The sequence below is a fragment of the Aquarana catesbeiana genome, linkage group LG02 (genome assembly GCF_042186555.1).
Source record: "Aquarana catesbeiana isolate 2022-GZ linkage group LG02, ASM4218655v1, whole genome shotgun sequence".
Classification (NCBI taxonomy): Eukaryota; Metazoa; Chordata; class Amphibia; order Anura; family Ranidae; genus Aquarana; species Aquarana catesbeiana.
The window spans coordinates 315,491,246-315,517,695 of NC_133325.1; the positions used below are offsets into that span (position 1 = coordinate 315,491,246).

The 26,450-nt window shown below is 42.9% G+C and overlaps 1 protein-coding gene across 1 annotated transcript in view; it reads right to left on the reverse strand.

Annotated features, from left to right (window-relative positions):
• Positions 1-566: 566 nt before the first annotated feature.
• The window catches only part of LG02H2orf49 (linkage group 02 C2orf49 homolog), a 53,101-nt gene continuing 27,217 nt past the window's right edge, over positions 567-26,450 (reverse strand). The window contains exons 3-4 of the mRNA XM_073614748.1: positions 25,741-26,080; positions 567-1,972 (exon numbers count right to left, since the gene is read on the reverse strand). Coding sequence (XP_073470849.1) covers positions 1,916-1,972; positions 25,741-26,080 — 397 coding nt within the window. The 3' untranslated portion in view covers positions 567-1,915. The remainder of the gene's footprint in view (positions 1,973-25,740; positions 26,081-26,450) is intronic.

Genomic DNA, 26,450 nt, shown 5'->3' on the forward strand with positions numbered 1-26,450 from the left:
AGTGTGAAACTCTCACAGGCAGCAGGGGCTGCACACTCATTGGATGCAGCCTTTCACAGCAGTCCCACAGGTCCCATGGTATGGCTGGCCCTGCCCTCACTCCTCTTTAACTTACCGAGCCCTCATTCGATCCAGCGCCGTGCACGTCTGCAGCTCTTCTCTCCCCTCACTCCTGGGTCTTGCTGGCTTTTCCTGGGTGCTCCCAGTGCTGTCAATCAAAGCCAGTGATCAGGGATTTGGGGGTGGGGCTGAGTCCCGCTGTCTGTGTCAATGGATGCAGGGGACCTGTGCGACTTCCCATGGGGGCACCAGACAGAGAGGATGGGCCAGGAGGGCCTGCAGGGGACCTGAGAAGAGGAGGTTCGTGGCCGCACTGTGCAATTCTATTGCCCAGAGCAGGTAAGTATAGACATGTTTGTTATTTTTTATTTCACTTATACAATCACTTTAAGTACCCATAAAGTGTGAGACCTGACCTGGCTAAAACACATCTGTATCAACCACCTGTATTATCCCATGTCCATGGATAGTTTAGCACACTAACCAGAAATTTAACAGAGACAGGCTTAATTCATATTTTTTTAATTAAAATACTGGAAGACCTCTTTGAGTAAACCACAATGAAGAGTATTTGTACATGTAGTAAAACATATACCATTGTATGTTTTAGGTCAGATTCTGGAGCATACAGCTGGTCAAAAAATATCAACAAACTTCAAAAAAACAATATTACTGTGTGAGAACAGTCATTTCCGAGGGTCAATCCGTCTACTGGCAAAATTTGTGCTCCTGCTGCAGTTCCATATTGCTTCTGGACATAAGTCACTTCTAGCGCTTCCAAAATTCAATCAATTGATGAACCGTCTACAGTCCACTCTATGAGAACCTTAAGCATTTGTACAGACAGCTAGCAGTCAGGACTTGATAAGAAAACAAAATCGGCATCAGGATACAGACCATTCAAATCTGCATATATACCAATATCCCCCTGCCCCAACCACATCTGGAAAAAAACTTACCTGCTGGAAGGGATTTATGACCCAGTGCAGGTATATCTGCTAACAAAAAAAAAAAAAATTTAACCTTCCTAAACTGATAAAATGTAAGTTTTCTAGTAACCTCCCAAGTCATTTAAAATCCTCTATGCAACATTTACTTTAATCAACTCAACCCACCATCTGCGAGTACCCATCAAAGCCACTTCAATTTGAAGCATTGACTGTAATTGGCAAGTTCAGCCTGTAATACATGTAAAAGTTAAATCTTCAATCAGTGCATTATTTAAAAAGTTAAATAATCATCGCTACTTGACAGAATCCCAAGGGTTGTTCCAACTGGAAAAGAATTATGGTAATGCTCCAAAGATAGGTGGGGCATCAAAAGACACTGCTGGGTAGAAAGACAGAAGGTCTGCATTTGAAGACAAGGTTATCCAATGGCAATGAGATCTGTAGGCATTTCTACAGGAATATGGCATATTACCCCCTCTAAATCATCATAATCCTGGAAGAACCCAAATTAATCAAAAGGCGTACACATGACACAGCAATCCAAAACCATTTAGAATACAAAAATAATATAATTAATTCTAACACGCAAAATAGGTCTACTCTGTACAGTTTTCCAGAACACAAACACCAGGAACAAACAGTCACACAAAGACTACTTAACGGCTCTGAAATGTAAAGAAATTAATATGTGAAGATGTGATCTATGTGAAGATGCACGTTCCTGGTCCTGTAATGTCTCTGTGTCGACCATCCACTTTCTCTGATCCTCCATCAAAAAGTCTGAATTTTGTACTGAGTGACAACAGTTCTGTGAGGTTCTAAGCAGAGGGACTAGATCCAAACACCCCAGTGTGCTCTGTCCCCAAGTCCTTTTCAAAAAAAGACACCATTCACAAAGTAAAAAATCAAGGCCATGTAACATGCGTAATCTTCTTCTTTGCTTCTGTAGGTTTTACGTCACTCTGGAAGAGATAAAATTGAACAATTGTTTTACTGTTCCATACCAAATAATATAAAATGCCCACCAGTAGGTCATTAAAAAAAAAAATCTGATAAGAGTGGGAAAGGGTTAGAACCCCTGGCAGGCTTTTATTGCTGTCTGTGCCCCACTATGTAGTGTCATCCTCTCAATTTGTCCTGGTAACAAAGAACAATGACAAATCCAAAGTGTTATGACTGTCACCAGAAAAAAAAGGTGAGAGAAAATATTCCAATGAGGACCCCCTCTTCAGGTGGCAACTGTCTAAAAGGGAAATTTCCCTCACTTAGGAGAAACTTCCTCTCACGTCCTGTTGTACCACCAGAATAGTCTTCTTACAAAAAACAGAGCACAAAATAGACAGCGATTTTAACCACTACCTACTTTATCCAAACGAAATAAAACATTTTTGGTTGCATGCACAATTGTCTTAAATCTTTATCTCGACTTGCTTCTGAGTCTGAATCCAATGTACCATAGCCTTAAAGGGATTCTTCATTTCTGTTTTCTTATTTAGCAAATCCTAGTTGTCTGGATATGATTCTAAACTGTTTTATTTGAATACTTTGAGTTCACTAATCCAGAAAAAAAATGCAGAACAGGACTTCTCATTTTAATCTAACTTTCCTGATATCTATTTATGTTCACAGATTCCAATAGTACTGATACCAGTAGGTCAGCAACAAGCAAGAAGGGCATTAGGAATAGAAGTCCCCACTTTTGGCCTAGAAGGGGTTTACCGTGTTATTTTCTCTTTGACATCCCATTCACACTTGTCATGTGACTTTGGACATCAGTTGCATGACAAGTCGTTCCCCATGTTTTCCAATGATAACTATTCATATATGTGTGACCTAAAGTTGCACAACTTCAAAGTAGTTTGTGCACTACTTTGGTCTGACTTTAATGCGACTTGAGGGCTGGTGACTTCAATGTTAACCCTCAAATGTTGCATGAAAGTCATCCCTGAATGTTTTACATGCAACTATGGGGTTGATTTACTAAAACTGGAGAGTGTAAAATCTGGTGCAGCTCTGCATAGAAACTAATCAGCTTCCAAGTCTTAGGGCCCTTTCACACGTGCGGACCATTCAGATCCGCCTGCCAGTTTTTTCAGCGGATCTGAACGATCACTCCATACATCTCTGTGGAGCAACGGATGTCAGCGGTGACATGTCCGCTGACATCCGATCCGCAAAATCCAGATGGATGGATGTCCTATTTTTATCCGTCTGGCGGATCGGATGAAAATGGACAGGCGGTCCGTAATCATCTGATCCCCCCCATAGAGGAGAGCAGAGATCTGACAGGTCCATCCCTGCACAGTGTGCAGAGACGGACTTGTCATCCGCCAGCTCAGCGGGGATCAATGGAGCGATCCCTGCTGAGCAAGCGGATGAGTAAAAACGGGCAGCCCCGTGTGAAAGGGGTCACTGTCAAAGCTTAATTGAACAAGCTGATGTTAGAAGCTGACTGGCCACAATGCACAGCTGCACCAGATTTGGCACTCTCCAGCTTTAGTAAATCAACCCCATGTGGGTCTGACTTTGCAGAAGGACAACAAATCACATCCAAATGGCACCCATCCAAAGTTGCATCAATTGTTGCACCAAAGTCGCAAAATTTTGCTTTGGCGTCATACAAGTGTGAATGGAACTTGAAGATATCAAAAAAATGCTTTCACTGGGATCATCAAAACGTGTATACTGCGTCAAGCAAAGTATTAATTGTAATTGAATCTTTCCTAAGATGCTATTTACACTTGGGCAGATTGTGATGCGTCTTTGGACATCAAAGTTGCATGACAAGTCACACCCCATGCTTTCCAATGATATGCAATCATATATATGCGACTTCTAATACTATGATCTGACTTTCATGCAACTTGAGGGCCACAGATTTCAATGCTAACCCTCAAAAGTTGCATGAAAGTCATACCTGAATGCTTTACATGCAAAAGTGGGTCCGATTTGCAGAGGGACAACAAGTCATATCCAATTTGCACCCATCCAAAGTTTTGTCAAAGTTGCACTCCAAAGACGCGCAACTTTGGAGTGGTACAAGTGTGAATGGAGCCTTAATCATGTATGCTTGAATGCAATTTTATATTCTATGTATTTGTATGCATGTTTGCGTATAGTCTACTATATTTTTCTATGTAATGTTGTTAGTATTGGAAATGGAGACAGAATAACTAAACTTTTCACCAGATGACTCAAATCTTATGCCTATTAAAATGAAATTCCAGTTTTAATAAAAGAAACACACTACTAGTATACTTTGTTCATTCAGGGAAGTCCCAATTACAACTGAATACTACTGCTATGGTTTTAAATAGGATGGAAAATGTGTTGATAGTTATAGAAAATTATGAAAACACTTGTGGCAGTTATAGAAGATTCTTTTTAAGAAAAATAAAAATTTTCCCTTAGTGCTAGTTCGCACCAGATGCAGTTCTGTGCACTTTTTTTCTGCACTAAAAATGCAAGCACAGTGTTTTCCATGTATTCCAATGTCTCTAGTTCACACCATGCAGTCAGTTTCCGGTGCAGAAAAAAAAAAAAAAAGTCGAGCGTTCTGCATTTTTTCTGCACAAAACTGTACTGGAACCTAGCAAATTGTATCAAAAACACACTGGAACTGCGTGTGGTGTCAACTGTAAGCAAAAACTGATCCAGAACGTATCCGTAGTGCATTTTTGTGGTGTGAACTGGCCCTAAAAATGCATGCACAGCATTTTCCATGTATTCCAATGGCTCTAGTTCACACCAATGCAGTCAGTTTCAGTCAATTTCCGGTGCAGAAACTGACCGGAAACTGACTGCATGGTGTGAACTAGAGCCATTGGAATACATGGAAAACACTGTGCATGCATTTTTAGTGCAGAAAAAAAGCGCACGGTAACTGCATCTGGTGTGAACTGGCCCTTAAACTATAAATTTGACAGAACTTCCAATCTGGTCTACAAAAAATAAAAAAAAATAAAAAAATTAAAAAAAAAGTCTCCTGGTGGATTGGTGGTGGGTTCGTTTGCAGTTTGCAAATCCTCATCAATAAAATGACTTTATCTTCAAACCAGATTTGTGCATAATTTTTTTAAAAACATTTCATACCAGAACCCTTGGATATAATAGGCAATATTCAAGTTTCAATCAGCCTTCAGCTGATACAAAGTTTAAAGCCATAATTATAATTTTTTAAATTTTGTGTCATACTTACCTGCTCTATGCAATGATTTTGCACATGGCAGCCCCGATCCTCCTTCGCTGGACCCAGGGCGGATATAAATCAATCATTTTTATTTTTATTATTTATAACTCAGATTTTTTAGATTTTTATCAAATTTATTTTAATAAAATGCTTTTGGAGTAAAAATCTATCCAAAAGATAGTTTTCTATTTAAGATACATTAATAATTTAGTTTATTCAGAATGAAATGGAGCTTAGTTATGTAGCATGAGGCTGTATATTCTGCAATATTTACATTTTTGGTAAACTAATTCAATGAATCCAAGTTCTGCAAGCTGAGATAACATGCACTGTATTGATGCATTCACACAATTTTACAGTAACCATGAGATAAACCAAAAGTTCAGGAATATTTCTTTATCCCATTGTTTTGCAAATCTATGTACAATACAAACTGTATGATTGATTCGGTTCTGATATCTGTTTTACTAACCTGACGGCTTATTATTCTAAATATGGAAACCTTCATTTCTTTATCGTACATCATGGGACACAGAGCCTTAAGTAATAACTTAATGGGTTATAGGCCACCTTCAGGTGATGGACACTGGTATACCCAATCCAGGAAGTTCACTCCCTATATAACCCCTCCTCCTTCCAGGAGCACATCAGTTTTTTCGCCAGTGTCTAAGGTGATGGTCACGAGTGAAGATGTGCTCTGAGGAGCTCCAGGAGGGATCCATGCTGGATTTAAATAGCCTTCATAGACCAGATCCATCCAAAGCACGACTGAGGCCAAAGTGGATGGTACCTGGGCCTCGTATCCGAAGCACAATGTTTTGCTTGTAACGCCTCCCTTTGTAGGGCTGGCCCCCGGGACTCAGGGCTTAGGTCATGCTACATTACCTAAAGCTTTCCTGGTGGGGTGCTTTTACGGGTCCAAGGGAGTAGAACCCCGTTATTAAGGAACCCGGTCCTTGAAGGTTTGCTAAACGCAGCCCGCCCTGATGGGTGAAGGTTGGATTGTCTGTTAATTCAGCAAATCCTGCGGCAGGGATAAGGTAAGGGAAGAAACTTAGGAACTAAAAAGTCCACCTATGCTTTCTTCTTTAACCACTTCAATACCAGGCACTTAGACACCTTCCCGCCCAGCCCAATTTTCACCTTTCAGCGCTGTTGCAATTTGAATGACAATTGTGCGATCATGCTACACTGTACCCAAACAAATTTTTTATCATTTTGTTCCCACAAATAGAGCTTTCTTTTGGTGGTATTTGATCACCTCTGAGGTTTTTATTTTTTGCGCAACAAATAAAAAAAGGCCGAAAAATTTCGAAAAAAAACAAGTTTTTCTTTGTTTCTGTTAATTTTTTTTGTAAATAAGTACACTTTCTACCTTCAATAATGGGCACTGATACGGCGGCACAGATGGGCACTGATGGGCACCGATGAGGTGGCACTAACGGGCACTGATGATGGGCACTGATAGGCGGCACGGATGGGCACTGGTATGCGGCACTGATGGGCACTCATAGGTGGCACCGATGGGCACACATAGGCGGCACTGATGGGCACTCGTAGGTGGCATTGATTGGTATATATGGGTGGTACTGATGGGTACGTATGTGTGGCACTGATGTGTGGCACTGATGGGCACTGATAGGTGGGCACAGATGGGCAATGACAGGTGGCACAGATGGGCAATGACAGGTGGCACAGATGGGCAATGACAGGTGGCACAGATGGGCAATGACAGGTGGCACTGATAGAGCATTGCTGGGCAGATCTTGGACATAATAGTGCCAATCAGTGCCCATTTGTGGGCACTGATTGGCACAGATTGGGCACATGTGGATGGCCATGGGGTACATACCTGGCCATCCACGTTGCCCCTTCCCTGGTGGTCCTAGTGGCATCCCTGGTAGTCCAGTGGGGTGATCTGAGGGGGGGCTGCGCTGATAAACAATCAGCGCAGACCCCCCCCTGCCAGGAGAGCCGCCGATCGGCTCTCCTCTACTTGCGTCTGTCAGACGCGAGTGAGGAAGAGCCGATCAACGGCTCTTCCTATTGACAGCGTGATCAGCCGTGATTGGACACGGCTGATCACATGGTAAAGAGCCTCCACCGGAGGCTTTTTACCAAGATCAGTGTAGCGGTGTGTCAGACTGACACACCGCTCCACCGATCGTCATGTGACGTCCAGTCAGGATAACACAACCACTTCCCGGACGTCAATCCGCTATAGGGCGGGCGGGAAGTGGTTAAAGGAAAAAAATGTTGCCATGCCTTAATTCTCCACTAGAGGGAGTCTATGCACATACCTTAATCTGTTGTCTTCACTGTAAAGCTCAGTCAGCCTCCGTGTGGCCGCAGCAGCTTGTGCAGGGGGATTTTTCAGGTAAAAGAAATCTGCCAAAATGCTTTCTTTTTTTCCCCCCTGAAGGGACAGGAGGTTTAGGGGAACATCAGCGGTGTACCCCACCCGGACCCGAAAAAACCCACGCACGAGAACATTTTTAAAAAATAAACCAGGGGGCAGGTTTTTGGAGGGGGCGGAGCCTAAGCGCAGCACCGTGCAACGTGCACGAGGACGCACGGCAGGCAATGGTAATAAAAACACAGCTGGGACAGTCTCTCCTCGGCTGACGAGGAGGAAACAAGCAGTCTGCACACAGGGACACAGGAGCTGTGGGGCACGTGAGGGTTGCAACTGGCATTCCTGATACAGGAAGGACACTTTTTTCCCAGCACTAGGCTGAACTTAATAGCGGCTTTACTGTCATGCCTATGTTCAGCGATTAATTGCAATTGTATAGTGCCATTGTTTTTGTGCTATGGACTATGCCTGCCAAAAAAAGACAACACAAAGACCAAAAAGGTACCAAAGGTTTCACCCCCAGGCGCTAGGATCTCGAGCCGCATTTCCACGCTGTCATCCTCGCCTGAATTACCAATTATGGCAAGCCAGGTGGAGCCATTGGAACAAGTTGATGGTGCAACTGCTTCTCACATCTCAGCCCCTGTATACATGACTGAAGATGTCCTTTCCTCCACCCTGCAGGGTCTGGAAGGAAGATTAACAGCTTTAGTCGCATCCTTCATTGAAATGGATAGGAAGCGTGCTAGATCCCCCTCCACCACTTTAGACCTTTTGCAAGCGGAACAGTGGGCACAGGGTGAGGTGTTACCCTCAGGCGATCAGGAGGAAAGACAAACCGATGATTCCTCTGCGGAGGAAACAGTAGATTAACCTTTTTCAGCCTCACAATCTGAGAAATTGCTGATACAATCTCTAACGGAGATAGTTCGTTCTACTTTCATGCTACCCCTAACGGAGTCTCCTGAAAGCTTGGTTTCTTCCTTGGGTTCCTTAAAGCCCTCACAGCCTTTGCATGCGTTGCCTGTGCATGCATTACTAGAACAGCTTATTTTTTCTGAATGGGATCACCCAGATAAGCATTTTCTCCCTCCAAAGAGATTTTCAGTTGACGCTGCGATTTCCAGCGTGAATAAAAGCCTAACTTGTCCAGTAGACAATGCACAAATGCTTAAGGATCCAACAGATAAAAGGCTGGAATTCCTGTTAAAATCTACTTTTTCCTTGGCAGGTGCTGTTACTCAGCCTGCAGTCGCCGAAATAGGCATCTGTTAATCCCTAAAGGACCAATTTAAACAGGCCCTAAGGCTGGATTCACACCTATGCATTTTTGGTGCTTTTCCATTTTGCACTACAGAATGTGTTCCATAGGAAACCATGTTAAATGGACTGTAGTGCAAATCTGCAAAATGCAAAAAGCACTTAAACTGCATAGGTGTGAATCCAGCCTTAAAGAGATTCCTGCACAACAAGCCCGGGAATTGGCTACCAAAAGCAGTATGCTTTGCCATAGATGCCATTAAAGATTCTATTCACCAGGCGTCCCGCGTTATGCTTATGCATATGCATAGAATCCTGTGGTTAAAAAATTGGTCAGCTGAAGCACCATGTAAAAACCTCCTAACTGGGTTCCCTTTTCATGGGGAGCGACTATTTGGGGAAGATTTGGACAAATATATCCAAACAATTTCTAGTGGGGATTAGTACTCTTTTGCCAGTCAAAAGAAAGTATAAACGCCCTTCACTTAAACTGGCTCCAGGGGCATCTACCTCTAGGCAGTGGCGACGGCCTCCGCCGTCAGACTCTAGGGGAAAACATCAGGGTCAGGTCCAGACTCAAAAGAAGTCTTGGGGACGGAAACCTGCAAAACAGAATCCTAAAGTCTCAACATGAAGCCGCAACCCCCCTCACCAAGGTGGGGGGAAGACTTCTGCAGTTTTCAGAAGTTTGGCAAGAGGAAATTCAGGACAGTTGGGTCATCACCACGGTAACACTGGGGTACAAGCTGGAATTTCGGGACTTTCCACCGTCTCGTTTCCTGAGGTCAAGCGTTCCCAAAGATCCAGAGAAAAGACCATCTCTGTTTCAGGCACTAGAGCGATTAATATCTCAAGGGGTGATCATACAGATCCCCGCAAAAAAGCAACGTTTGGGGTTTTATTCAAATCTTTTTATGGTACCAAAACCAAAAGGAGATGTCAGACCCATTCTAGATCTGAAAAATCGAAATCAGTTCCTGAAGACCTGCTCCTTTTACATGGAGACGATCAGGTCAGTAGTTTCTATCCCTCTAGGAGGAGAACTTCTGGCATCTATCGACATCAGGGATGCATATCTGCATGTTCCTATATTTCCCGCTCACCAAAGGTTTCTGCGGTTCGAGTTAGAACAGCAGAATTTCCAGTTTGTAGCCTTGTCCTTTGGGCTAGCTACAGCACCCCGGGTGTTCACAAAAGTGCTGGCCCCACCTCTAGCCAGGTTAAGGGAACAGGGCATAACAGTTGTGGCGTACCTAGACGATCTATTGCTAATAGACCGGTCAGTGGCTGGTTTTGAGCAAAGCGTACGCATTACAACCAGTTACCTGGAAAGTTTGGGTTGGATTCTCAACCTAGAGAAATCTTCCTTAATACCGCTAAAAAAGCTGGAGTACTTGGGTCTGATCATAGACACAGCCCAGGAAAAGGTGTTCTTGCCTCAGGCAAAGATCAACTCCATAAGAGAGCTGGTGCGGATGGACAGGTCAAAAGGCGATCCCTCCATTCGCCTTTGCATGAGGTTTCTAGGAACCATGGTGGCTTCATTCGAAGTGGTTCCCTATGCCCAGTTCCATTCAAGACTGTTGCAAAACAGTATCCTGTCTACTTGGAACAAAACAATTCAAGCTTTAGACTTGCCAATGCGGCTCTCCCCAAGACTGTCCCAAAGCCTCACTTGGTGGTTACTAACCCAGAATCTGCTGCAAAGAAAATCCTTCAGATCAGTTATCTGGAAAGTGGTAACAACAGATGCCAGTCTTTTGGGATGGGGAGCAGTACTAGAAAAGACAACTGTCCAGGGACAGTGGTCAAGAGCCGAAAGAACCTTGCCCATCAATATCCTAGAGATTCGGGCAGTGCGTCTGGCTCTGAAGGCCTGGACTTCCAGGTTATGGGATTGTCCTGTCAGGATCCAATCCGACAATGCCACAGCTGTGGCCTATATCAATCACCAAGGGAGCACCAAGAGTCTCTCAGCGCATAGAGAGGTGAACCATATTCTAACTTGGGCAGAAAGGAATGTTCCATGCCTATCGGCAGTCTTCATTCCAGGAGTAAAGAATTGGCAGGCGGACTACCTGAGTCGCCAGCAGTTATTCCCAGGGGTATGGTCTCTTCACCCCGACATATTTCGGGCTGTTTACTAAAGATGGGGGACTCCGGACATAGATCTTCTAGCATCCAGGTTCAACATGACGTTAGTCAACTTTGTGGCCAAAACAAGGGATCCACTCGCATGCGTAACGGATGCGTTGGTGACCCCATTGGGATCAGTTCTCACTGATCTATGCATTTCCCCCTATTCAGTTGCTGCCTCGACTTCTTTTCAATCAAATGCATTGATTACTGTATAAATGTCACTGGCAGGGAAGGGGTTAACACTAGGGGATGATCAAATGGTTAACTGTGTGTCCTAGGGAGTGATTCTAACTGTAGGGGGCGGGGACTCACAAGAGGAGACCACCAATCAGTGTTCTTCTGTACTGGGAACACATGATCGGTCTCCTCTCACCTGACAGAACATGGATCTGTGTGTTTACACACACAGATCCACGGTCCTGCTCGGTTAACGGGCAATCGCGGGTGCCCTGCAGACATTGCATTGCAGGCACGCACATCGTGTCCCGAGTGATGCGGCGTGCGCTCGCCCCCCAGACGGCCAGGAAGCCCAGGACGTCATATGACGCCCGCCAAGGATGGGAGATCCCTCCTGCCAATGTCATATGACTATATGCGGGATGTGAAGTGGTTAAGTATATTGCTTTGCTACAAAAACTGATGTGCTCCTGGAAGGAGGAGGGGTTATATAGGGAGTGAACTTCCTGGATTGGGTATACCAGTGTCCATCACCTGAAGGTGGCCTATAACCCGTTAAATAATTACTTAAGGCTCTGTGTCCCATGATGTACTCCAAGAAAAGGATTTTACAGGCTGTTATAAAAATCCTATTTTTGTTTGCAAATATTAAAGATTCTAACTACCAGCAAGGATAAGTCTATACATTTAAAGAGCACCTGTCATTTCAGATCCATCATGGCAGCGCCTGTTAGCGGACCTCCACTCACCTGCTGCTGCCACGTCTCTCACCTTGTTGTGTCACTGCCGCATCACCAGCTATCCTATTAAAGTGAATGGGACTGTCGGTGAGTCAACAGCGAGTCAGAGGAGGAGCCGCAGCAGGACAGAGTTGACAGTTGCTCTTTAAAAATTATGATTTAAAATCGAGTTGTTTTAAATCAAGCCTTTTTACTAGTGATTTAAATCAAATCCACCCTGGCTGGACCCAACCCCACCGGCACTCTTGGCTCCTCCCCCTAGCCGAGTGCCCACCATAGCAAGCTGCTTGCTATTGGGGCACTTGTGCCGGCTTGCACTAAAGCTGGCTTAATGTGCCCATAAAACACACAGAGCGTGGCTACCCCCTCTTGCCGACTTTGATTGACAGGAGCAGGAGCCAATGGCTGCCACTGCCATCTCTGAGCCTATGAAGAGTGAGACAGCAAAGAGAGCCTCTGCTGTAGTGCACATTTCTGGATTGAGATCAGGCTCAGGTAAGTATAAGGGGAGCGCTGCACACAGACTTTTTTTTATTCAAATGCATAAAGTGCATTAAGGTAAAAAAAAAAAACCCCTTCAGCCTTTAGAATAACTTTAAAGCCTAACTCTATCTTTCATTGTGGTTTAAATAGTTTGTTTGGACCAAGCTGGCCCAAATGACCCATTTCCTTTACTAATTGCTGTGGCCGCTGTCAGTGTTGCATAAACTGTATCCTGTCTGCTGCCAGAATAAAATTGAGTCGGCCCGAGTGCTGCTCAGCCATTCACAGGAAGTCTTGTGTTTTTAGCAATGAATGCAAGGCTTCCTCTGAGGTGAAGATTGTGATGCCATCTGCCTGCCTCTTCATCTCAGCCATTCAGAGGAAGCCATGTATTCATTGATAAAAATACAAGGATTCCTGTAAATGGCTGAGAACCACTCAGCCCTTTTTGATTTTGTTGTGGCAGCAGACGGAAAATTCCCTGCACCACTACACTGCATACTGTACATAGCTGTGCTACATACAGTTTATAAAGCACTGAGCAGCCGCAGCAGTTAATAAAGGGAATCATTCATTTAGGCCAGTTTGGCCCAAACTACCTATTTAAAGTGAAAGGAAAGGTGGAGTTAGGCTTTAATTTGATGTCATACAGCGGAATAAATTCAGCTTATTTACAAATAGCACAATTGCTGCACCATACAACCTGGAAGGCCAAGGACATCTAGTGGTAAAAAAGAATTACTGGGGAGGACAGTACTGAGGAGAAGGGAGTATTGCAGCCAGAGTTCTTGAAGGAGATCTCAGGTATCTATTAGGACCCCTAATGTAACCTTTGCACTCTGTTGAAGCTGATTGAGCAGACTGTGTTTGATCAGCTTCTTCCCTGGCCAGAGCTGCAGAGCTGAGCAATTGGGCTCATACTACCCAGCAGAGATCAGCATTAGGGCTGAAACAACTAATTGATTATGAAATTAATCGATTACTATTTTAATAATCGATTCATCGGCTAGTAACATGAGGTAAAAAAAAAAAAAACTAAAATTAGCCCTTTATAGTACAAAAAGAGCAAATAATCGCTACTCTAAATATTACTTTCACAGTTCTACAGTAAAAAAAAAAAAAAACTCCTTACAGTAGGGATTATCTGCTTTTTTTTTTGTACTATAAAAGGGCTAATTTTAGTTTAACCCCATTATGTTACTAGACCTTAGACCTGGTTAACATCTGTGTTTTTTGGTGCTTCTTTTTCATTTACATGGTTTCCTATGGGACATGTTCACAACTATGCTTTTTTCAGCCGCTGCGTATTTGGAAACGGGCAGGGACTTTTTTTTTAACGCAAAACGGTGCTTTTTTGGTTCAATATACTTCAATGGAGAAGCTGCAGAAAAGCATGTAATGCGTTTTTTCAGCAATTTGTGTCTTTTAACCTGCCCAACAGCAAATTCACCAAAACAAAAATGCAAATTGCAGCAAAATCACATGTGCAAATATCAAAACACAGCAAAAAGCACTGCAGAAACACATCAAAAGCAAACTGCATAGGTGTGTACCGAGCCTTATGCTGGCCACACGGATCAATTTTCATAAGAGAATATTAAGACAAAAAAATCTTTGTACATTCGCTGAATTAAAGAATGTTTGAAATTTTCACTTGTTTTTAATATTCTGTTTTTAAAATGAATGTAATTTCTGAACGAAAACCAGATACGCGGTCTGAAAATTGCGTTTGACCAAGAAGTTTTCTATTTCCAAATTTTCCCATCACTGTGGCTGAAAATGAACATCGATTTGACCCCACTAACGATTAGAAAATCGAACGAACGTTCTTAAAATTAAATTTTTTTTTTTTTTTTTTAAGGAAGACATTCATTGTTTGTTTGTTTTTTAAATAAAAAAAAAAAATTGATCTCTGAGTCTGATATTTACCAGATTTAGCCTTTAATAGTATATACAGTATATCTCTTCTGTCTGTTATTCTTAGGATTAGATATTTTGCTCCCTAACCATATAGTTGGTTATTTATTTTTACCACAGCATAGACATATTTAAGAATAAATTGCCTTTTTTTAAAACTTTACATATTAACTAAATTATACACCACACTTCTTTAGTTAAGTTATTAACCGATTAATCGAAACAATAATCGCCCAACTAATCGATTATGAAAATAATCGTTAGTTGCAGCCCTAATCAGCGTATAACACTCAATATCCTGACACCTGCTATTGAGGTCTCGGGCTATCAGGAGGGACAGCTGAGCTCAGGATATGACGGGGTGGAGTAACCTACCTCTACATGTAAAGGCGAATCCCTTCTACAAGAATGTTGGCAGTGGGGAGAAAAAAAAAATGTAAACATTTTTGTCTGTTTACATGATGGCTGCCCCCAATGTGTTAGTTATGTTGATGGCGGCAAAGGGTTAAACAATACCGCAGCACATAAACCTAAAAGCATTTCACTTGTGCCAATGCTTGGATTTTGCCTTGAATAATCACACAGGTACTAAAAAAAAGCTTGCACACTATACAGCTTTGCACGAAAAGTGAAAGACAGCATAAACTTTTTCAATAATGGGGCCAACCTATGGAGACTTGCTTGGATTAAATTGGATTAAATTGGTTGTAAAGGCAGAATGTTTTTTATCTTAATGCTTTCTATGCATTAAGATAAAAATCCTTCAGTGTGCAGCAGGCCCCCTGTTACTTACTTGAGCCCCACCTCTATCCAGCGAAGTGCCTCGGCTGTCCGGGACTCTCCCTCTTGATTGGCTGAGACACAGCAGCAGCGCCATTGGCTCCCACTCCTGTCAAAGTCAGTTAGCCAATCAGGAGAGAGAGTGTGCGGGGATGAACCGTGGCTCAGTGTCTGAATGGATACACTGAGCTGTAACTCGGCTTGGGTGCCTCCATAGCAAGCAGCTTGCTGTGGGGGCACTCAACGGGGGGAGGGGCCAGGAGCACAGAAGAGAAATCACTTCAGAACTTTTTCCACCTTTAATGTGACCTATAAACTGTACAATTCAATTGAAAAACAAACTGAAATCTTTTAGGAAGGAAGAAGTAAAACTAAAATAATGTGGTTGCATAAGTGTACACACCCGCTTATAACTGAGGATGTAGCTGTGTTCAGAATTAAGCAATAACATTCAAACTCATGTTAAGGCCCTTTTCACACTTGTACGACTTGCTACTGCAAAGTCGCATGACAAGTCGTTCCCCATGATTTCCAATGACAACCATTCATATTAGTACAACTTCAAGTCGTGCCGACTTCAAAGTAGTCCCTGCACTACTTTGGTCCGACTTTGATGCAATTTCAGGTTCATGGACTCTATGTCCACTGGTGGCCCGCAATCGTGGCATGAAGAGGCAGAACGGAGAGATACCTATGTAAACAAGGCATTTCCCTGTTCTGCCTAGGAACAGGACAAGGATCTACTGCTCTCAGTGATCTCTGTCGTGTTCTAGTGAGCCCATCCCCCCTACAGTTAGAACATGCTGAGGGAACACAGTTAACCCCTTGATCCCCCCTAGTGTTTAACCCCTTCCCTGCCAGTGACATTTACACAGTAATCAGTGCATTTTTATAGCACTGATCGCTGTATAAATGCCAATGGTCCTAAAATTGTGTTAAAAGTGTCCGATCTGTCCGCCGCAAGGTCGCAGTCATGAAAAAAAAAAAAAAAAAAAATCGCAGATCGCCGCCATTACTAATAAAAAAAATTATTAATAAAATGCCATAAATCTATCCCCTATTTTGTAGACGCGATAACTTTTGCGCAAACCAATCAATATATGCTTATTGCGGATTTAAAAAAAAAAAAATGGAGCATACATATTGGCCTAAACTGTGGAAGAAATTTGTTTTTTTATATATTTTTTTTGGGGCTATTTATTATAGCAAAAAGTAAAAAATATTGCTTTTTTTTCAAAATTGTCGCTCTTTTTTTGTTTATAGCGCAAAAAAATAAAAACCGCAGAGGTGATCAAATACCACCAAAAGAAAGCTCTATTTGTGGGAAAAAAAGGACATCAATTTTGTTAGGGTACAATGATGCACGACTGCGCAACTGTCAGTTAAAGCGACGCAGTGCCGTATCGCAAAAAAGGGCTTGGTCAGGAAGGGAGTAAATCTTTCCGGGACTGAAGTGGTTAAAGTGCCTCTGATTAACCCCAAATAAAGTTCAGCTGTTCTAGTAAGTCCACAGAGAGCTTCCAAAGCATCAGAGGGATCTCATTGTTAAAAAGGTATCAGTCAGAAGATGGGTACAAAAGAATTTCCAAGGCATTAGATATACAATGGAACACAGTGAAGACAGTCATCATCAAGTGGAGAAAATATGGCACAACAGTGACATTACCAAGAACTGGACATCCCTCCAGAATTGATGAAAAGACTAGAAGAAAACTGGTAAGGGAGGCTGCCAAGAGGCCTACAGCAACATTAAAGGAGCTGCAGGAATATCTGGCAAGTACTGGCTGTGTTGTACATGTGACAACAATCTCCCATATTCTTCATATGTCTGGGTTATGGGGTAGATCGGCAAGACGGAAGCCTTTTCTTACGAAGAAAAAAAAAAAACAAAGCCCGGCTAAATTTTGTAAAAACACATCTGAAGTCTCCCAAAAGCATGTGGGAAACTGTGTTGTGGTCTGATGAAACCAAGGTTGAACTTTTTGGCCATAATTTCAAAAGATGTTTGGCGCAAAAAACAACACTGCACATCAACAAAAGAACACCATACCCACTGTGAAGCATGGTGGTGGCAGCATCATGCTTTGTAGCTGTTGTTCTTCAGCTGGAACAGGGGCCTTACTCAAGGTAGATGGAATTATGAACAGTTCCAAATAGCAGTCAATATTGCCACAAAACCTTCAGGCTTCTGCTAGAAAGCTGAACATGAACTTCATCTTTCAGCATGACAAAGACCCATAGCATACATCCAAATTAACAAAGGAATGGCTTCACCAGAAGAAGATTAAAGTTTTGGAATGGCCCAGCCAGAGCCCAGACCTGAATCCGATTGAAAATCTGTGCACAGAAGATGCCCTCGCAATCTGACAGATTTGGAGTGTTTTTGCAAAGAGTGGGCAAATATTGCCAAGTCAAGTTGTGCCATGCTGACAGACTCATACCCAAAAACACTGAGTGCGGTAATAAAATCAAAAGGTGCTCCAACAAAGTATTAGTTTAAGGGTGTGCACACTTATGCAAACATATTATTTTATTTTTTTTTATTTTTACTTCCCTCCACCTAAAAGATTTCAGTTTTTTTATTCAACGGAGTTGTACAGTTTATAGGTCACATTAAAAAAGGTGGAAAAAGTTCTGAAATTATTTATCTTTGTATCATTTTTTTATATCACAGAAACCTGACATTTATATCCACTGTATAACATGTTTGTTATTTTGAAAGAAAAAAAAAATAGGATTTTTAAAACAGCTTACCTGTAAAATCCTTTTCTTTGAAGTACATCACGGGACACAAAGCTATAGTAGTTACTATGTGGGATGTCCCATAGCAATGCCAACTGAAGGGAGGGAGACACAACAAAAGTAGGGCACTAAGAGACTGGAGGACTTATACTGCAGCCTGCAGTACACTGTGCCCAAAGGCGATATCCTCATGACCTTTTACATTTATTTGATAGAACCTGGTAAATGTATGGACTGAAGACCAAGTTGCAGCCTTGCAGATTTGAGCCATGGAGGCTTGGTGATGCACTGCCCAGGAAGCACTAAAAGCCCTGGTGGAGTGCGCTTTAATATGAAAAGGTGGAATTTTCCTCTTTAAACCATAAGCTTAAACAACCACTTGACGAATCCATTTAGAAATAGTAGATTTCTACGCTACCTGTCCTCTCTTAGGGCCTTCTGGCAACACAAACAAAACATCTGTATTACAAATCTGAGCGGTCACCTTCGTATAGACCTTGACTGCTCTCACCACATCAAGAGAATGTAGTGACCTTTCTTCCGCAGAACGAGGTTCTGGAAAAAATAAAGGCAGAACAATATCCTGGTTTAAATGAAAACCTGACACTACCTTCGGTAGGAAATTAGGATCAGGACGCAATACAACCTTATCCTTATGAATAATCAAATATGGCTCTTTACAAGAAAAAGCTTCCAACTCCGATACTCTTCTTGCAGAAGTTTTGGCAACCAAAAAAAACTAATTTCCTTGTCAAAAGGACCAAGGGAATATCTCGTATCGGCTAAAAAGGCTGGTTCTGTAATGCAGACAGGACTAAATTCAAGTCCCAAGGGTTCAGGGGTGACCTAACCAGAGGATTAATCCACGTTACCCCCCGAATAAAGCTACGAACCAAAGAGTGTGAAGCAAGTGGTCGTTGAAAAAACACCGATAAGGCCGACACCTGGTCTTTGATAGTACTCAAGGCCAGCTTAATTTCTGATGCCATTTGTAGCAATTCGAGAATCCTACCTATGACATATTTCCTGGGGTGCCGACCCCTGGATTCAAACCAGGCGATATATGTCTCCCAGACTCTATAGTATATGACTCTGGAGGCCGGCTTCCTAGCATTAACCAAAGTAGAAACTACTGAACCTGACAGCCCATGGTCTTTCAGAATGTGGGTCTCAATAGCCAAACCGTTAAGTTTAGCATTTGTAAGGTAGGATGGAATACCGGACCTTGCAAGAGAAGGTCTGGCCGCGGTGGTAGGATCCATGGGTCCCCTACCGCCATCTTTACGATCTCTGCATACCAAGATCTCCTGGGCCATAAGAATCACCTCCTTTCCTTCCTGCTTGATCCTGCGAAGAAGGCACGGAAGCAGCAGAACAGGAGGGAACGCATAGACCAGTGAAAACTGATCCCACGGAAAAACCAAGGCATCTGTTCTGCATGCCAGTGGATCCTTTGTTTTTGACACAAAGTTACCTGGAATGTGGTCTTTCCTTTCTGAAGATTCTTGGATATCAACCACCAACTGAGGCTTTGATGCACTTTGGGATAAACGCATTGGGAAGTCTAGAGCTTGGACCTTCTTGTTCCAAGTTGACAGGATACTGTTTTACAGCAGTCTCGAATGAAACTGCGGATAAGGAACGGCCTCGAACGAAGCTACCTTCTTTCCCAACAATCTCATGCAAAGTCGAATAGAAGGATTCTTCTTTGCTTTGACCACCTGAATCAGTTCCCTTATGGAACTGATCTTTGCCTGGGGCAAAAACACCCTCTTCTGAGCTGTATCTATGATCAGGCCCAAGTACTGCAATCTCCTTGATGGTTTTAATCCAATGGTTGAGAATCCAACCTAGGTATTCCAGGTAGCTGACTGTGGTGACCAAACTCTGGTTTAAGCAGGCTACCAACTGATCTATCAAGAGTAGATCGTCTAAAGAAGCTAGAAACGTTATACCCTGAGCCCTTAAAGGGGGAGCCAGAACCTTTGTAAACACTCGAGGTGCAGTAGCTAGACCGAAAGGCAGAGCTACAAACTGAAAATGAAGATTTTCTATCTCGAAGCGTAGATATTTCTGGTGAGCGGGGAAAACAAGTACATGTAGATAAGCATCCTTGATGTCAACTGACGCTAGCAGTTCTCCACCTTGTAGAATGGAGACCACTGATCGGATTGACGCCATGCGAAAAGAGCGGATATTCAAAAACCGGTTTAGATCTTTGCGATCTAAAATGGGTCTGACATCCCCGTTTGGTTTTGGTACCGTAAAAAGGTTTGAATAAAACCCTAACCCTCGCTCTTCCATGGGTACCACCGATATCACTTTTTGAGACAAGAGATGATCCAAAGCCAGAAAGAGAGACTTCTTTTTTTTCTGGGTCTCTGGGAACGTTTGATCTGAGAAAAGGAGGAGACGGGAACTCTCGCAACTCTAGTCTGTACCCTAGAGATATTGAGGAAGCCACTCATTTGTCTTGACACTGTTCCTGCCAGACCCTTGAGAACTGCAGAAGTCTTCCCCCCACTCAAGCGAGCAGGGGCACCCCTTCATAAGGAGGTTTTAGTATTTTGGTTTAGTGGGTTTCCTCCCCCAGGGCCTCTTTTGATCATGAGGTTGACCTTGAGGTTTACCCCTTGAACTTGACGGTGGAAGCCGTCGTGACTGTCTGGAGGCAGATGCTCCTGGCACTGGAGAAGAAGCTTGTTTAAAAGAAAAATGCTTAAACTTCTTAACTGGTAAAAGGGAACTTTTTCCATTAGGAATTCTTTGGATGTATTTATCCAGATCGTCTCCAAACAACCATTCACCATAAAATGGAAAACTAGCCAAGAGCTTTTTGCATGGCGCTTTAGCTGACAAATTTTTCAACCACAGAACTCTACGCACATGTACCAGCCTGAGCATAAGCCGTGAGGCTTGGAGAATAGAATCTTTCATAGCGTTTACTGTAAAACATAACGCCTCTGATATCCTGGCCAAATCTTGGGCCTGCTGATCAGGAATAATCTTGAGCACCTCTTTAAACTGGTCTTTTAAGGACTGACATACCCGATCGCTGCCAGCGCAGGTTGAACCACTGAACCTGCTAGAGAAATATTGTTTTTAAATAGGAATTCCAACTTCTTATCTGTTGGATCCTTCATCATTTAAGCATTGTCTACAGGACAAGTCAAGTTTTTGTTCACAGCATCACAGTGTATAGCAGCGTCAATTGCTGGAATCCCCCATTTCTTATTAAACTCTTCCTCCATAGGATAAAGTGTTAAAAACTTTTTGGAGGAAAAAAACTGTTTATCTGGGTGCTCCCACTCAGAATACATAATCTTTTTCAGTAATGAATGGATAGGAAAAGCATGAATAGGCTGGGGAGGCTTTAGTGAACCCAAACAAGAAGTGGGCTCATCGACTGACTATGCTACTGGCAGTAAAAACGTGGAGCGGATCAATTCAGTGAGAGATTGTACCAACAACCTTTCTTGTGAACCCGATCCTTCTGTATTAGACTCTTCAGAAGAGGAGTCATCAGCCTCTTCCTGGTCCCCTGAGAGAAAAGCGTCATCTCTCGCCCCGTTCCTCAGTTTGAGAGTTTGAGGGTCCTGGGTAATAGACGGGGACCTATTGCGCTTAGTCCCACTCTGGGATGCGATTAAGGCATCAATTTTTTGTTCCAAGCCTAAAATGGTTGAGGAAAAAACCTCTTCAGTAATATAAACAGGGGCTGCAGTGCTAAAAGCAGCTGCAACACCCGATGTCCCTGATGGTTCACTCTGACCAGCCATATCACTCTCAGGGGAGGATGCCATCTTTTTTGAGATGGTTTAAGGCTTCCTAGTGCCTGTAGAAGTCTTTATAGAGCCCTTTTTTGAGGTGTTTTTACTCCCCCTTCCTACCATAGCCCGATGCACAAAGCAGAGGTACTACCAGAAGGAACGCATCCACTGCTTGAGCTATTAATGCTCAGCCTGATGCAATAGTAAATGTGTCAAAAGGAATCCCTGTGTCACCAAACCGCTTTCATGCCCCTCTTGCGTCCCTTCCGTCAGCTTGCAGCAGTAAAAATTGTGCTTTAAAACACACATTCCCACGCTGGACGACGCCAATGCTGCGCTAAGCCCCGCCCCCTCCGTTGCCTTCGTCCCCCCTCTCTTTTAAAAAAAAGAGCTATCACGCACGGGCCTCTGATCCTATGGGATTAGTCTAAGGAGGGGGAAAAAATGGCGAAGAGAGAGCCTGGAAGCCGCCAAGCAGGGCGGCGTGCCGATTGTTTTTTTTTTGTTTTTCTCCCGATGCTCTTCCTCATGAAGAGGGGGAGAATACAGCACAGGTGGGGGGTGTCTGGTGAGGAGGAAACCCCCCCCAGACTTACCGGAGGTCTGCTGCTGGCCGGAGAGAAAGGAAGCCTGCTGCTCTGGACACATCGTGATCTATTGAGGAAGCATGAGAAGGTATGTGCTCCATACAGCCCCCAGTGGTGACACATAGACATGACAACATTTACTAATTTAAAGGAGACATTCTTAGGAAAATTCAAAAATTTCCTTAGAAAACTCCAATTACCTTTCCCGCCGCAGGGTTTTCTGTGGTAAAACCAACAGACCCAATCTTCACCCTTCATGGTGGGTTCCGTTAATAAACCTTCAGGAGCTGGGGACCGTCAGGGAATCCACAATCCTGGGCCTGTAATAGCACCTCCGCCAGTAAAACTTTATGGCCTTAATACCAAAAGTACTGGTGGATCCTGGGGTCCAGCTCGCTAAAAAGAGAAGCGTTTAAAGGGCAAAACCTCGTTTCTTTGGACACGAGGCCCGGGTACCATTCAATTCGGCCTAAAAGACACTTTGAATGGATCTGGCTGCATAGCTAGCCCCAGCAAGGATTGCTCCAGTGGAGCTCAGCACATCTTCATTCGTGACCAACACCTTAGACACTGGCAAAAAACTGAGGTACTCCCAGTGGTGGGAGGGGTTATATAGGGAGTGCACTTCTTGTCTTAGGGTGTGCCAGTGTCCATCACCTGAAGGTGTCCTATAACCCACATAGTAACTACTATGGCTCAGTGTCCCGTGATGTACGATAAGAAAAACAAGACTTTAGTATCACTTTAACCGCTTACTGGACCGCCCACCATACATATACTGCGGCAGGGCGGCCCGGCTGCGCAAAATAACGTACCTGTACGTGATTTAGTGCATGCGGTGTAAGGGGTGTGTGAGCTCCCGCTGCGATTGGACACAGCAGGAGCAAAATCAGTGGGTCTGGCAGCCACTGCAACCCACCGATCGTTCTGTAATGAGACGGATCAGAGGTGTGCCTATGTAAACAAGGCAAACTGCTGATCTGTCAGGGAGGAAAGGAGAGATCTTTGTGTTTCCGCTAGGCTGAAACACGATCTCTCTTTTCCTCCAGTCTGTCCCTCCCTCACACAGTTAGAACCTCCCACACACACCTCCCTAGGACACACTTAACCCTTTGATAGCCCCTGTTGTTAACCCCTTCCCTGCCAGTGTCATTTATACCGTGACAGTGCTTTTGTTTTAGCACTGATCACAGTATTGATGTCACTGGTCCCCAAAAAGTGTCACTTAGTGTCCAATTTGTCCATTACAATGTCGCAGTCCTGCTAAAAATCGCTGATCACCAAAAAAAAGGCCCTAAATCTATCTATATATGCTTATTGGGATTTTTTTTATCAAAAATATGTAGCAGAATACATATGGGCCTAAATTGATGAAGAAATTTGATTTTTACAATTTTTTTACTGGAAATGTTTTATAGCAGAAACTGAAAAATATTGTTATTTTTTATTCAAAATTGTTGTTATTTATTTATAGTGCAAAAAAAAGTGCAGAAGTGATCAAATACCACCAAAAGAAAGCTCTATTTGTGGAAAAAAAAAGGACACATTTGGGTACTGTACTGTATTTAGGTACAACGTCTCATGACTGCGCAATTGTCAGTTAAAGCAACGCAGTGCCATATCGCAAAAAATGGCCTGGTCATGAAGTGGGTAAAACCTTCCGGAGCTGAAGTGGTTAAGCATTTGAATATCAAGCATGACATCTGCACACATGGGCCTGTACCTCGCCATAGACTGTGAACCTTCAATAATAGCAGCTGCCACATTCATTTTTTCAGAAGTTTCTTTTAAAGTCACATATTTGCTACTTACCAATGAAGCATTAAAGCGTTTGTTAACCCAAAAAAACAAAAAAAAAAAACAAAAACTTGATCCTGTTCCCTTAAAGCATGCTATACAGCACAGTGCTTGTGTTGTGTCATTTGGCCCCCTGTTTACCCTAAAAAACCTGGCTGATCCTGCCTGGCTATACCTCCCCTCTGCAAACAGACCACGATAATCATGGCTGCTGAGCCCTGACATTGTGGTCTATTTGCGCGATTCCGTCAGCCACAGCTCTTCTGTCTGCAGCTCTCCCTGTGTCCTCTGTCTTCCTCACCCCTCCTCTCGTATCTATACATAAATCATCTCATCTCCTCTGTAGCATTAGAACATCTGTCCCTGTGCCTGTGTAATGTAAAAACTCAGCCGATCTGTACCTGTATAAATGACTCCCACCACTCAGCTGACGTCTCAATTAGTTGTCGGCTCTCTCTCCTCTACCCCCTCCTCCACCAGCTGACAGCAGGTTGGCTCGGCCCCACCCACTTCAGCTCTGAGCTGGAGAAACAAGGGAGCTGACATGTCAGCTGAGTGCCCGGAGCGCAGCTTATACAGGTACAGATCGGCAGTTTTTTTTACATTACACAGAGACAAATGTTATTATGATACAGAGGGGATAAGACTATGTTAGTACAGTGGGTTAACAACCACTTTTAGCTTTTTTTAACAAAAAGTTTAAGGACAGGTGTGAAAAAATGCTGTAAATTAAGAATGCTTTCAGGAACAGAAGTGTTAATAGTTTTTATCAATTAACAAAATGGAAAGTAAATGAACAGAAGAGAAATGAAATCCAAATCAAATCAATATTTGGTGTGACCACCATTTGCCTTCAAAACAGTATCAATTCTTCTAGGTACACTTGTATACAGTTTTTGTAGGAACCCGGCAGGTAGGTTGTTCCAAACATCTTGGTGAACTAACAGTTCTTCTGTGGATGTAGGCTGCCTCAAATCTTTCTGTCTCTTCATGTAATCACAGACAGACTCAGTGATGTTGAGATCAGGGCTATGTGGGGGTCAAACCATCTATTCCAGGACTTCTTGTTTTTCTTAATGCTGAAGATATTTCTTAATGACATTGGCTGTATGTTTGGAGTCATCCTGCTGCAGAATAAATTTAGGACCAATCACTCACCTCCCGGATGGTATGGCATAACGGATAAGTATCTGCCTGTATTTCTCAGCATTGAGGACACCACTGCATCCTCAACGTTGCCCATTACTTTGTGCTTCTTCAAAAGAGCTTCAACAGCACGTCTTGAAACCCCAGTCTGCTTTGAAATCTTTGTCAGGGAGAGACCTTGCTAACGCAGTATAACTACATTGTGTCTTGTTGCAGTGCTTGCCATGGTGTATGACTTGTGACATGAAATGGTCTTCTACAACCTTACCTTAGTAGCTGAGTTTGGCTGTTCCTCACCCAGTTTTAAGCCTACACCTGACTCTAATCCTACAAAATCCCTGACTTTGTGCAAGTGTTCAATTGTAAGAATTGATGCTGGTTTGAAGCCAAAAAGGTAGTCACACCAAATATTGATTTGATTTGGATTTTTCTTCTGTTCGCTCACTTTGCATTTTGTAAATTGATTTAAATAAACATATTTTTGAAGGCATTCTAACTTTACATTTTTTCACACCTGCCTAAAACTTCTGCACAGAACTGTACATATTAGAATAGAAATTTTAGTTGCCAGAGCAAAAAAATATGTCTTAAAATAAAACAAAATAAGTTTGCCTATTGCAATCAAAACCAAGAACTTATGTACTTACTGTCACATCAGAGTCCTCCTTTGGAGCAGCTCTTTTTATTTTTACAGCACTTGCAGGTGTTTCGGTTTTTACTTTGCCTGTTGATGCATTGGTTCCTGGGCTTCTGGCCTGCTGTCCATTGTTACCAGTGTTGACTGCTTTGGCAGAAGGAGAACAAAGTTTGGACACTGGGCTGGTTGGCTGTTCTGTTCGGATAGTACTGTTTACTTTTTCCATACGCAAGGGATCAAGTGTCTGAGCTGTGTCTCCATTTTCTGTCTTTTTCACTTTTATGCTTGTGTTAGTAGAGCTTCCATCGAACACTATGAGAGGTCGTTTTCTTCCACTCTCTGTACTGCAACTTAAAATATATATATATATATGTCAATGAATGTGGAAAAGGTTGCTGACCCCTGCTATAGAGGTATGTCACTTGGGTGACAGCTCCGAGTCTGCTGGGGCAGCTGACAAGGAAGGAAGGGAAATCTTTTACCAAAATGCAGAAAATACATTAAATATACATCATATATTATTGGAAAATTGTTGTTGAAATAGTCTGATGACTAGGTCTCAAATTATTACATGTAACTGATTTTTTTTCTAATAGTACCTAGAGCTCAAAAGACTCTTCTCATCACCAAATGTTTTCTTATTGATCTCCAGTTGCCATTACTCGTGTGTCTTCTATTTTGGGACAAATGAGAGTGGATGTGCGCACTTCTCATTTCCCT